General features: G+C 42.2%; 1 protein-coding gene across 1 annotated transcript in view; it reads left to right on the top strand.

Annotated features, from left to right (window-relative positions):
* The window catches only part of LOC311128292 (lysosome membrane protein 2-like), a 70,677-nt gene that overhangs the window by 39,531 nt on the left and 16,175 nt on the right, over positions 1-14,971 (top strand). Inside the window, exon 7 of the mRNA XM_084160375.1 lies at positions 3,213-3,391. Coding sequence (XP_084016501.1) covers positions 3,213-3,391 — 179 coding nt within the window. The remainder of the gene's footprint in view (positions 1-3,212; positions 3,392-14,971) is intronic.

The following is a 14,971-nucleotide window of genomic DNA, read 5'->3' as shown; positions in this document are numbered from 1 at the left end:
AGCAGGATAATGCGTCATATCACACAGCCAGGTCAATCAAGGTGTGGATGGAGGACCACCAGATCAAGACCCTGTCATGGCCAGCCCAATCTCCAGACCTGAACCCCATTGAAAACTTCTGGAATGTGGAAGATCTTCAAGAGGAAGATGAATGGTCACAAGACATCAAACAAAGCCGAGCTGCTTGAATTTTTGCGCCAGGAGTGGCATAAATTCACCCAACATCAATGTGAAAGACTGGTGGAGAGCATGCCAAGACACATGAAAATCAGGGTTATTCCACCAAATATAGATTTTTGAACTCTTCCTAAGTTAAAACATTACTATTGTGTTGTTTAAAAATGTATTTTCTTTGCATTATTCGAGGTTTGACAACACTGCATCTCTTTTGTTATTTTTACCAGTTGTCATTTTCTGCAAATAAATGCTCTAAATTACAATATTTTTATTTGGAATTTGGGAGAAATTGTGTCAGTAGTTTATAGAATAAAACAAAAATGTTATTTTTACCCAAACACATACCTATTAATAGTAAAACTAGAGAAACTGATAATTTTGCAGTGGTCTCTTAATTTATTCCGCAGCTGTATACAGTGGGGGAAAAAAGTATTTAGTCAGCCACCAATTGTGCAAGTTCTCCCACTTAAAAAGATGAGAGAGGCCTGTAATTTTCATCATAGGTACACGTCAACTATGACAGACAAAATGAGAAAATAAAATCCAGAAAATCACATTGTAGGATTTTTAATGAATTTATTTGCAAATTATGGTGGAAAATAAGTATTTAGTCAACGACAAAAGTTTCTCAATACTTTGTTATATACCCTTTGTTGGCAATGACACAGGTCAAACGTTTTCTGTAAGTCTTCACAAGGTTTTCACACACTGTTGCTGGTATTTTGGCCCATTCCTCCATGCAGATCTCCTCTAGAGCAGTGATGTTTTGGGGCTGTCGCTGGGCAACACAGACTTTCAACTCCCTCCAAAGATTTTCTATGGGGTTGAGATCTGGAGACTGGCTAGGCCACTCCAGGACCTTGAAATGCTTCTTACGAAGCCACTCCTTCGTTGCCCGGGCGGTGTGTTTGGGATCATTGTCATGCTGAAAGACCCAGCCACGTTTCATCTTCAATGCCCTTGCTGATGGAAGGAGGTTTTCACTCAAAATCTCGCGATACATGGCCCCATTCATTCTTTCCTTTACACGGATCAGTCGTCCTGGTCCCTTTGCAGAAAAACAGCCCCAAAGCATGATGTTTCCACCCCCATGCTTCACAGTAGGTATGGTGTTCTTTGGATGCAACTCAGCATTCTTTGTCCTCCAAACACGAAGAGTTGAGTTTTTACCAAGAAGTTATATTTTGGTTTCATCTGACCATATGACATTCTCCCAATCCTCTTCTGGATCATCCAAATGCACTCTAGCAAACTTCAGACAGGCCTGGACATGTACTGGCTTAAGCAGGGGGACACGTCTGGCACTGCAGGATTTGAGTCCCTGGCGGCGTAGTGTGTTACTGATGGTAGGCTTTGTTACTTTGGTCCCAGCTCTCTGCAGGTCATTCACTAGGTCCCCCCGTGTGGTTCTGGGATTTTTGCTCATCGTTCTTGTGATCATTTTGACCCCACGGGGTGAGATCTTGCGTGGAGCCCCAGATCGAGGGAGATTATCAGTGGTCTTGTATGTCTTCCATTTCCTAATAATTGCTCCCACAGTTGATTTCTTCAAACCAAGCTGCTTACCTATTGCAGATTCAGTCTTCCCAGCCTGGTGCAGGTCTACAATTTTGTTTCTGGTGTCCTTTGACAGCTCTTTGGTCTTGGCCATAGTGGAGTTTGGAGTGTGACTGTTTGAGGTTGTGGACAGGTGTCTTTTATACTGATAACAAGTTCAAACAGGTGCCATTAATACAGGTAACGAGTGGAGGACAGAGGAGCCTCTTAAAGAAGAAGTTACAGGTCTTGTTTGTAGGTGACCAAATACTTATTTTCCACCATAATTTGCAAATAAATTCATTAAAAATCCTACAATGTGATTTTCTGGAAAAAATTGTATCTTTGTCTGTCATAGTTGACGTGTACCTATGATGAAAATTACAGGCATCTCTCATCTTTTTAAGTGGGAGAACATGCACAATTGGTGGCTGACTAAATACTTTTTTCCCCCACTGTATATGTAAAGTTAAATCAAGTTAAGATCTAGTTGTGGATTCCAAGATTAGAGGAATGTAAACAACTTAAAGATCATCTGGACTTACCGTTGGGGTCAATATCATTTAGAATGTCAGTTTATGTCCTGAGTTAACTGAATTGAAACGGACCCCAAACCTGGGTACCAGTACCACAGTGATCTCCAGAGGTAATTTCCCCTGTGGATAACTTGTGAGTGACATGACCTGTGACCCCTGACCTCTAATCTATGAGTGTAAATTGGATTTAGGGTCTGTGGGTAGAGGCAAGTGTAGTTCAACACATGTTCACCACTACACAGCTTTCTGAAAGATGAGCACATCTCTCAGACAATAAAGTGCATTGTTGCAGGTGGCCTAGCTGAAGACCTGACAGTCAGACCTGGGTACAAATACTATTTAAAATCATTTCAGATATTTTAGCTGGCCTTGATTGAGCTTGCCTGGCATAATGGAACCAATAGAATAGTCACAATAGTCTCTAAGCAGGTTAAAACAAACGTTCCAAGGTTTTGAAAGATTTCGAAACTTTTTGATCCCATGTCTGCTTACAGTATCCTTCCAGCCTTTTGGCTCAGACTGTGTGTTGTCATTTGTATTTTCTAAACACTACAGAATCCATGGCCACTTTTACGGTATGGTGCCTATAACAGTATCTTATTGTGTAGTGCACTGCAGTTCACTAGCAAAATGTAACACTTTTCACTAGGGGGAATGCAACACTTAACATGATTAAAAGACCACCCTTACTGTTGGTGTGGTTCCATGCATTCATATCAGTCCAAATGTGAGCGAGTAGTTCCCAAGATAGTATGAGCTGTATTAATTTAAAACATTAGTGGGGAATGCTGTAAGTGAATATTGTGTTTTGTTTTTTATGATCATGTTTTGTAATTTAGTATTTTATTGTGTTTTATATTGATGTGTGTGTTTGTATTGTGCAGGGCTCATTTTCAGGCAGTACATTTTGAGTGTTTGATTGACTGACTGATTGATTGTTATTTTGTTTGCTGTGATCCTCAGGTCCATCTTCATGGAGTTTGAGAAGGATGTGGAGGTGAAGGGGCTCCCAGCGTATCGTTTCACCCCTCCTCGTGACGTGCTGGCCAGCAAGGAGGAGAACCCAGCCAATGAAGGCTTCTGTGTCTCCCCCAAAGAGTGCCTGGGTAGCGGAGTGCTCAAAGTCAGCATGTGCAAAAAAGGTAGTTAGCTCCAGCCCTCTACCTCCACCTCCTCTCCACCTCTCCTCTCTTTATATATTTCAAATCGGTGTAGTAGGGCCTATTCTATTTCAATCAGGTGTGTTCAGGGAACAAATTGAGATATACACACCTCAGAACACACACACACACACACACACACACACACACACACACACACACACACACACAGTCTTGCGCAGATAACCTTGTGGGGACATACAATTCAGTCCCATTCAAAATCTCCTAACCCTAACCCTCAACCTAATTCTAACCCTAACACTTACACTAAATCTAAATTTAACCCTAAACCCCCTAGAAATAGCATTTGACCTACAAAATGTCCCCAGTTGGTCAAATATTTATTGGTTTACTATTCTTGTGGGGATTTCTGGTCCCCACAAGTATAGTTAATCACGTCCACACACACACACACACACACACACACACACACCCCATGTGATTCAGCAAAATATTTTATATTGTGAAACAAACAAGAAATAAGACAAAAAAACAGAACTTGAGCATGCATAACTATTCACCCCCACCCCCAACTATTCACCCCCAAGCTCAGTTTTAGTCTCAAATGACCAGAGTACCTTCTTCCAAATTTTTGGGGAGTCTCCCACATGGCTTTTGGCGAACACCAAATGTGTTTGCTTATTTTTTTGTTTAAAAAGCAATGGCTTTTTGGACAGATACTCCAATCTCCGCTGTGGAGCTTTGCAGCTCATTCAGGGTTATCTTTGGTCTCTTTGTTGCCTCTGATTTAATGCCCTCCTTGCCTGGTCTGTGAGTTTTGGTGGGCGGCCCTCTCTTGGCAGGTTTGTTGTGGTGCCATATTCTTTCAATTTTTTAATAATGGATTTAATGGTGCTCCGTGGGATGTTCAAAGTTTCTGATATTTTTTTATAACCCAACCCTAATCTGTACTTCTCCACAACTTTGTGCCTGACCTGTTTGGGAGCTCCTTGGTCTTCATGGTGCCGCTTGCTTGGTGGTGCCCCTTGCTTAGTGGTGTTGCAGATTCTGGGGCCTTTCAGAACAGGTGTATATACAGTGGGGAGAACAAGTATTTGATACACTGCCGATTTTGCAGGTTGTCCTACTTACAAAGAATGTAGAGGTCTGTAATTTTTATCATAGGTACACTTCAACTGTGAGAGACGGAATCTAAAACAAAAATCCAGAAAATCACATTGTATGATTTTTAAGTAATTTATTTGCATTTTATTGCATGACATAAGTATTTGATACATCAGAAAAGCAGAACTTAATATTTGGTACAGAAACCTTTGTTTGCAATTACAGAGATCATACGTTTCCTGTAGGTCTTGACCAGGTTTGCACACACTGCAGCAGGGATTTTGGCCCACTCCTCCATACAGACCTTCTCCAGATCCAAAGATTTTCTATTGGATTCAGGTCTGGAGACTGGCTAGGCCACTCCAGGACCTTGAGATGCTTCTTACGGAGCCACTCCTTAGTTGCCCTGGCTGTGTGTTTCGGGTCGTTGTCATGCTGGAAGACCCAGCCACGACCCATCTTCAATGCTCTTACTGAGGGAAGGAGGTTGTTGGCCAAGATCTCACGCAACATGGCCCCATCCATCCTCCCCTCAATACGGTGCAGTCGTCCTGTCCCCTTTGCAGAAAAGCATCCCCAAAGAATGATGTTTCCACCTCCATGCTTCACGGTTGGGATGGTGTTCTTGGGGTTGTACTCATCCTTCTTCTTCCTCCAAACACGGCGAGTGGAGTTTAGACCAAAAAGCTCAATTTTTGTCTCATCAGACCACATGACCTTCTCCCATTCCTCCTCTGGATGATCCAGATGGTCATTGGCAAACTTCAGACGGGACATGCGCTGGCTTGAGCAGGGGGGCCTTGCTTGCGCTGCATGATTTTAATCCATGACGGCGTAGTGTGTTACTAATGGTTTTCTTTGAGACTGTGGTCCCAGCTCTCTTCAGGTCATTGACCAGGTCCTGCCGTGTAGTTCTGAGCTGATCCCTTACCTTCCTCATGATCATTAATGCCCCACGAGGTGAGATCTTGCATGGAGCCCCAGACCGAGGGTGATTGACCGTCATCTTGAACTTCTTCCATTTTCTAATAATTGTGCCAACAGTTGTTGCCTTCTCACCAAGCTGCTTGCCTATTGTCCTGTAGCCCATCCCATCCCAGCAGGTCTACAATTTTATCCCTGATGTCCTTACACAGCTCTCTGGTCTTGACCATTGTGGAGAGGTTGGAGTCTGTTTGATTGAGTGTGTGGACAGGTATCTTTAACACAGGTAACGAGTTCAAACAGGTGCAGTTAATACAGGTAATGAGTGGAGAACAGGAGGGCTTCTTAAAGAAAAAATAACAGGTCTGTGAGAGCCGGAATTCTTACTGGTTGGTAGGTGATCAAATACTTATGTCATGCAATAAAATGCAAATTAATTACAGTCTCAAAGAAAACCATTAGTAACACACTACGCCGTCATGGATTAAAATCCTGCAGCGCACGCAAGGTCCCCCTGCTCAAGCCAGCACATGTCCAGGCCCGTCTGAAGTTTGCCAATGACCATATGGATGATCTAGAGGAGGAATGGGAGAAGGTCATGTGGTCTGATGAGACAAAAATAGAGCTTTTTGGTCTAAACTCCACTCACTGTGTTTGGAGGAAGAAGAAGGATGAGTACAACCCCAAGAACACCATCCCAACCGTGAAGCATGGAGGTGGAAACATCATTCTTTGGGGATGCTTTTCTGCAAAGGGGACAGGACGACTGCACCTTATTGAGGGGAGGATGGATGGGGCCATGTATTGCGAGATCTTGGCCAACAACCTCCTTCCCTCAGTAAGAGCATTGAAGATGGGTCGTGGCTGGGTCTTCCAGCATGACAACGACCCGAAACACACAGCCAGGGCAACTAAGGAGTGGCTCCGTAAGAAGCATCTCAAGGTCCTGGAGTGGCCTAGCCAGTCTCCAGACCTGAACCCAATAGAAAATCTTTGGAGGGAGCTGAAAGTCCGTATTGCCCAGCGACAGCCCCGAAACCTGAAGGATCTGGAGAAGATCTGTATGGAGGAGTGGGCCAAAATCCCTGCTGCAGTGTGTGCAAACCTGGTCAAGACCTACAGGAAACGTATGATCTCTGTAATTGCAAACAAAGGTTTCTGTACCAAATATTAAGTTCTGCTTTTCTGATGTATCAAATACTTATGTCATGCAATAAAATGCAAATGAATTACTTAAAAATCATACAATGTGATTTTCTGGATTTTTGTTTTAGATTCCGTCTCTCACAGTTGAAGTGTACCTATGATAAAAATTACAGACCTCTACATGCTTTATAAGTAGGAAAACCTGCAAAATTGCCAGTGTATCAAATACTTGTTCTCCCCACTGTATATGATATGATATGCCATTTAGCAGACGCTTTTATCGAACCCACTACCTTGGCGTTACAAGCGCCGTGCTCTACCAGCTGAGCTACAGAGAACCACAATATACTGAGATCATGTGACACTTAGATTGCACACAGGTGGACTTTATTTAACTAATTATGTGACTTCTGAATGTAATTCGTTGCACCAGACCTTATTTAGGGGCTTCATATGCACGCACCACTTTTCCGTTATTTTTTTTTGATTATTTTTTTTAACAAGTAATTTTTTTCATTTCCCTTCACCAATTTGGACTATGTTGTGTATGTCCATTACATGAAATCCAAATAAAAATCCATTTAAATTACAGGTTGTAATGCAACAAAATAGGAAAAACACCAAGGGTGATGAATACTTTTGCAAGGCACTCTAAGGGACCCCGGTCAAAAGTAGTGCACTATGTAGGGAATAGGGTGTGACCTAGACTAAATCAGTACAATATCTAAGGAGTAAAGAGTGCCCTGGTGAAAAGTAGTACACTATATAGGGAATAGGGTGCCATTTGAGACGCAGCCCTCATGTCCATTGTTGTGCTCACCCAGCAAGTGTCTCTCTATGATTTATCACCGGTCGTTTACTGTAATGCCAAAGTTGCCATACCAAAGGAAATTAACACACTCACTCACTCGTCCATGTTTAAGAGAGCAAACACATTGATTGATTTGTGTGTGGATCCAGGTCGTTTACCATCAGGCCTGGGTTCAAATGCTATTTGTCAAATAATTTAAAATACTTTATTTAGGCTTGATTGAGCTTGCCTGACCCAATGGGACCAATAGAATAGTTGCAAAAGTGCAAACCCCACCCATCTGGCACTCCAGGCAGGCCAGAGCAAACGGTCAAAGTATTTGAAAGATATCAAATAGTATTTGAACCCAGGTCTGTCACCCATAAACCTGTGAGCTTTCCCCTACTTCTATTTAGTTCATATCCTGATCACCAGGCCAGGACATGGGAAGTGAGAGGGGTGTAGCTATATGCTCCAAAATGACACCCTATTCCTCATGGACTGTGGTCAAAAGTAGTGCACTATATGGGGAATAGGGTGCCATTTGGGACAAAGCTCTTGTGTTATGAATTATTTTGTGTTGCCATGCTAATGCCCACTCTCTCAGGTGACTGTGGCTAGCATTTTAGTCACACCACCACACCACGACTCACTCAAACTCAAATCAAATCAAACTTTTAAAGTGCAATTAGAATCGCAACACACTTTGCATTAAAACAATAATAGAAGAACATAGAAAGCAAAACAATCATCTTATTAAAAGCCGGCAGAAAATATGGGTTTTTGAAAGTGATTTAAAAACCTCAATAGTGTTTGCCCCTCTTACCTGACAGGTTGTTTCACAACTGAGGTGCTTTAATAGAGAATGCTCCGTCCCCCCGTAAGATCTTAAAATCTAAAATCAGACCGATACTTTACAGGCAGCCAGTGTAGTGCAGATAAAACTGGAGTGATGTGCTAGTGTTGGTTAAAATCCGAGCTGCAGTGTTCCGTACAAGTTGTAAGCTTCTAATAGTAGAGTCTGAACAGCTGGAGAGGAGGGCATTACAGTAGTCTAGCATAAATTAAACAAATGCATTAACCAGTTTTCGGCATCTGGCTGAGAGATGAAGTGTCTAATTCTGGAAATGTTCCTAAGATGGAAGTATGTTGATTTGGATATGCTTTTTACGTGGTTGTCAAAAGTTAGGGCGGGGTCAAAGGTAACACCAAGGTTTTTAACAACCATGTTTGGTGTAATGAGGCAACCATCAATGTTGAGCGTGAGGTCTGACACTTAGTAAGTTTCATCATTTCTGTATATCAGAGTTTAAAAGCAAGAACTTGGTTGTCATCCAGTGTTTACATCTGGTGATCCAAGTCTCAAGGCGGGCTGCCTGTAAAGCATCATCTGGTTTAAAAGATAAATACAATTGGGTATCATCAGCGTAGCAATGAAAGTGCATGTTGTGCTTACGAATGACATTACTAAGGGGAAGTTCAAGGAAAATAAAAGGGGTCCAAGCACAGAACCTTGGAGAACGCCACATTCAACCTTGGAACCTTCAGATGAATGATTGCCCATCTGAAAAAATTGATACCACTCAGAGAGGTATGATTTGAACCAATTGGGAACCTGTCCTCATAGCCCAACCAAGTCTAATAGCCTCTTAGTGAGAATAGCATGATAAATCGTATCGAAGGCAGCACTTCAATCTAAAAGAACAAGAATAGAGATTTGACCAAGGTCAAACGACAGCAGTAGGTCATTTACTACCTTGACAAGTGCAGTCTCAGTGCTGTGAAATGGTCTAAAACCAGATTGGATAGGTATCAAAGACACTGTGTGAATAAAAACATTATGTCAACACCTGGGCTATGGCTTTCTCTTGTATCTTAGAAAGAAAGGGGAGATTTGTGATCGGCCTATAGTTTTTTTGTTTTTAGGCCTATCCATTTTTTTTAAAGAGGTCTAATTACAGCCAATTTAAGAGATTCAGGAACTATCCCCGTTTGTATAGATGTGTTTACAATTTGGTTTAAATATTGGTTGGCCTATTAGTGGGAGGAGTTCTTTGACTAGCTTTGTGGGTATAGGGTCAAGTTGGCAGGTGGTAGGCTTGGAGTGCATAATAAATTCAACCAAGTCAAGGGTGTTAAACAATCCAGAATAGCTGTGGTCTCCTCATAATCCTGTAGGGGTTGTGGCATATCAAATTTACATTTACATTTAAGTCATTTAGCAGACGCTCTTATCCAGAGCGACTTACAGTTAGTGCATACATTATTTTATCGAACCCACAACCCTGGCGTTGCAAACGCCATGCTCTACCAACTGAGCTACATCCCCTGCCGGCCAAATCCCTCCCCTTCCCTGGACGACGCTGGGCCAATTGTGCGCGCCGCCCCATGGGTCTCCCGGTCGGATTCATTGAGATTTTAGCTCTAATTGTAGTAATTTGCTCATTAAAAAACTTCATAAAATCCTTGCAGGTGAGGGTAAAAAATTGCTCAGGCAGGCTGGGGCCTGCTTCTCTGTGAGGCTGGCTACAGTGCTTTTTGTTCATTTAGAGGAGTAGGACGCATGCACAGATCCTAGGGTTTTCTTGTAATCAGTGATGCTTCAAGCTTGGAGGAATGCCACTGTGATAGGAATGCTAGAATCTATAATTTCTGGTTGGATGTCAACAAGTTTTTGAAGTGTGAAGGAATTTATAAGGTGGCTAAAATAAAATCCAGGTTCAGCTCTAGGGCGGACTGTCAATAGAATTTCAAAAGTTCTAAGAATGTGGTCTGAGAGTACAGGATTATGAGTAGAGACTGATACATTTAAAACATCAATACCAAAGGATAGGGCTAGGTCTAGCGTATGGCTATGGCAGTGGGTGGGCACGGATACATTCTAAGCAAAGACAAAAGACTCTATAAGAGAGGAAAACGCTATTCCCAGGGCATCACTGTTGTTGTCCACATATACATTAAAATCACCTACAATTACTTTCTTGTCAGATAGGATTATAAGGCTTGATAAAAATTCAGCAAATTCTGTCAAAAACTTACTATAAGGACCAAGTGGTCTGTAAACAGTGGCAAAAGCAGTCTTCAGAGTGAGTACCACAAAGGAGGAAACGTCAGTAGCAGCAATAGGTTTAAAACAGAGTCTGGGCTCGTGTATGATGGCTATCCCAACACCTCTTCCTGATTCACAAGATATCTATTGGAGCCACATACTCATCAGGTCTCAGCCAGGTCTCCGTTAAACTCATAATATCTATCTTACTGTCAGTAATAAGTTAATTTACAGTTTAAGTGCAGCTTTAGGACTGAGAGATCCAATAGGCCAAGTCTGATAAATTGTTTAGTGCCTGTAGCTGAGATGTGATGAGTCTGTATAGTAATGAGATTACTCACATTTGATCAAGGCTGTTTTTGTTGTCTTTGTTGTCTTTGTAGACTTTGTAGTCTGGGCCTGGGGTATACATGTTGGATGGCGTGAATAAAAGTTTGCAAAGGAGGAATGTCTTCATTAACATCACAGATAGACAGTCAGTCTTAAAATCAGCTGCCAATGTTGCTCGAGAGTACACTGGATCCTCTGTGGTTTGGATGTAGCCCATCCCTTTTAAAGAAAGCCTACACAGCAGTAGGAAAACCATCACCTCTGTTCTACTTCCGCCACACGTACTGTAACGTAAACAGAATCCCCTGGCCTTTCCACCCCTTCAGGTTTTCAGTTGGCACCCTATTCCCTATATAGTGCCATCCCAGCTAACAATTCAAACCAAATAAAATTGTATTTGTCACATGTGCCGAATACAACAGGTGTAGACCTTACCGTGAAATGCTTACTTACAAGCCCTTACCCAACAATGCAGTTTTAAGAAAATAAGACTTAAGAAAATATTTACTAAATAAACTAAAGTAAAACATTTATTTTTAAAGTAACAATAAAAAAAAACTATAACGAGGCTATATACAGGGGATACCAGTACTGTTTCAATGTGCGGGGGTACAGATTAGTCGAGGTAATTTAGGTAATATGTATACAGTACCAGTCAAATGTATGGACACACCTACTCATTCATGGGTTTTTCTTTATTTTTAATATTTTCTACATTGTAGAATAATAGTGAAGACATCAAAACTATGAAATAACACATATGGAATCATGTAGTAACCCAAAAAGTGTTCAACAAATCAAAAAAAAAAAATATTTGAGATTCTTCAAAGTAGCCACCCTTTGCCTTGATGACAGCTTTGCACACTCTTGGCATTCTCTCAACCAGCTTCACTTGGAATGCTTTTCCAACAGTCTTGAAGGAGTTCCCACATATGCTGAGCACTTGTTGGCTGCTTTTCCTTCACTCTGCGGTCCAACTCCTTCCAAACCATCTCAATTGGGCTGAGGTCGGGTGATTGTGGAGGCCAGGTCATCTGATGCAGCACTCCATCACTCTCCTTGGTCAAATAGCCCTTACACAGCCTGGAGGTGTGTTTTGGGTCACTGTCCTGTTGAAAAACAAATTATAGTCCCATTAAGCACAAAGCAGATGGGATGGAGTATCGCTGTAGAATGCTGTGTTAGCCATGCTGGTTAAGTGTGCCTTAAATTCTAAATAAATCGCAGACAATGTCACCAGCAAAGCACCTCCACACCATCACACCTCCCCCGCTATGCTTCACGGTGGGAGCCACACATGCAGAGATCATCCATTGAAAGACACAGCGGTTGGAACCAAAAATCTCAAATTTGTACTCATCAGACCAAAGGACAGATTTCCACCGGTCTAATGTCCATTGCTCGTGTATCTTGGCCCAAGCAAGTTTCTTTTTCTTATTGGTGTCCTCTAAGAGTTTAAGTTTCTTTGCAGCAATTCGAACATGAAGGCCTTATACACGTAGTCTACTCTGAACAGTTGATGTTGAGATGTGTCTGTTACTTGAACTCTGTGAAGCATTTATTTGGACTGCAGTTAACTCTAAAGAACTTATCCTCTGCAGTAGAGGTAACTCTGGGTCTTTCTTTCCTGTGGCGGTCCTCATGAAAGCCAGTTACATCATAACGCTTTATGGTTTTTGCGACTGCACTTGAAGAAACTTTCAAAGTTCTTGAAATTTTCCGGATTGACTGACCTTCATGTCTTAAAGTAATGATGCACTGTCATTTCTCTTTGCTTATTTGAGCTGTTCTTGCCATAATATGGACTTGGTCTTTTACCATATAGGGCTATCTTCTGTATACCACCCCTACCTTGTCACAACGCAACTTATTGGCTCAAATTCGTTAAGAAGGAAAGAAATTCCACAAATTAACTTTTAACAAGGCACATCTGTTAATTGCATTCCATGTGACTACCTCATGAAGCTGGTTGAGAGAATGCCAAGAGTGTGCAAAGCTGTCATCAAGGCAAAGGGTGGCTATTTGAAGAATCTCAAATATAAAATATATTTTGATTTGTTTATCACTTTTTTGGTTACTACATGATTCCATAGTTTTGATGTCTTCACTATATTCTACAATGTAAAAAATTGTGTCCAAACTTTTGACTGGTACCGCTCATGTAGGGGTAAAGTTACTATTCATAGATAATAAGGAGCAAGTGGGGGGGGGGGGGGGGGGGGTGGTCAATGCAAATAGTCCAGGTAGCCATTTGATTAATTGTTCAACAGTCTTATGGCTTGGGGGCAGAAGCTGTTCAGAAGACTTTTGGTCCTAGACATGGCGCTCCTGTACCACTTGCCTTGCGGTAGCAGAGAGAACAGTCTATGACTTGGGTGGCTGGAGTCTTTGACCATTTTTGGGGCCTTCCTCTGACACCGCCTAGTATAGAGGTCCTGGATGGCAGGAAGCTTGGCCCCAGTGATGTACTGGGCCATATGCACTACCTTCTGTAGCACCTTATGGTCAGATGCCTAGCAGTTGCCATACCAGGCTGTGATGCAACCGGTCAGGATGCTCTTGATGGTGCAGCTGTAGAACCTTTTGAGGATCTGGTGGACCCATGGCAAATCTTTTCAGTCTCCTGATGGGGAATAGGTGTTGTCGTGCCCTCTTCCCGACTGTCTTGGTGTGTTTGGACCATGATAGTTTGTTGGTGATGTGGACACAGAGGAACTTGAAGCCCTCGACCCGCTCCACTACAGCCCTGTCGATGTGAATGGGGGCGTGTTCGGCCCTCCTTTTCCTGTAGTCAACGATCAGCTCCTTTGTCTTGCTCACGTTGTGGGAGAGGTTGTTGTCCTGGCACAGGAAGCAAGCATAAAATAAATGTAGCCCGTCTGGTAGGCTTGCGTCACTGGGCAGCTCGCGGCTCGGTTTTCCTTTGTAGTCCTTAATAGTTTAAGGAAAGAGAACGTTTTTGGAATGTTACACGTAATGTTCCCCGAATGTTTGAGTGTCCAGTATTCCGTTAGTTAGGGGAACATTCTATCTACAGTATGTTGGCAAAAACCTTTTGAGAACCTTTTTAGAATGCGTTGGCTTTAGAGTTTGGAGAGCATTCCCTTAATGTCAAACAGAACATGGTTACCATGTTCTCAGAATATACAATATTCAAGTTTCATGGGACATTGCAAGAGCATTCATGTGTCATGTTTTCTGAGGGTTAGGAGAATATTCCATCAACGTCCCACCAAATATACACAGAACATGGTTGTCATTGTTCTCAGAATATAAGATATTAATGTTCTAGACACGTTTCATGGGAACGTTGCAAGAACATTCATGCCAGTTTTTAAGGGTTAGGAAAATATTTCATCAACATCCCACCAAACATACCCCAAACATGGTTGCCATGATCTAAGAACATAAGATATTAATGTCATAGACACATTTCATGGGATCGTTGCAAATAACATATCTGGTATCAGTTGTCAGGACGTCGCCTGATGGAACCAAAGAACACATCACGCCTTGTTACTGTTGGCGAGCCAATCAAAGCTCTGATTAGTGAACCACTTACCAGTGGTTAACCAAACAGGGCTTTGATTCTCTATTTGTCTGTTTACAAGGTTAGGGAAACTCACTGAGCACTTTTAACATAGTGTTTTCAACGTACATATTTGACATACAGTGGGGAGAACAAGTATTTGATACACTGCCGATTTTGCAGGTTTTCCTACTTACAAAGCATGTAGAGGTCTGTCATTTTTATCATAGGTACACTTCAACTGTGAGAGACGGAATCTAAAACAAAAATCCAGAAAATCACATTGTATGATTTGTAAGTAATTAATTTGCATTTTATTGCATGACATAAGTATTTGATACATCAGAAAAGCAGAACTTAATATTTGGTACAGAAACCTTTGTTTGCAATTACAGAGATCATATGTTTCCTGTAGGTCTTGACCAGGTTTGCACACACTGCAGCAGGGATTTTGGCCCACTCCTCCATACAGACCTTCTCCAGATCCTTCAGGTTTCGGGGCTGTCGCTGGGCAATACGGACTTTCAGCTCCCTCCAAAGATTGGGTTCAGGTCTGGAGACTGGCTAGGCCACTCCAGGACCTTGAGATGCTTCTTATGGAGCCACTCCTTAGTTGCCCTGGCTGTGTGTTTTGGGTCGTTGTCATTCTGGAAGACCCAGCCACGACCCATCTTCAATACTCTTACTGAGGGAAGGAGGTTGTTGGCCAAGATCTCGCGATACATGGCC

Source organism: Coregonus lavaretus (assembly GCF_964263955.1).
Source record: "Coregonus lavaretus genome assembly, chromosome: 4".
In the NCBI taxonomy this organism is placed as follows: Eukaryota; Metazoa; Chordata; class Actinopteri; order Salmoniformes; family Salmonidae; genus Coregonus; species Coregonus lavaretus.
This window is presented reverse-complemented; position numbering and strand designations above follow the sequence as displayed.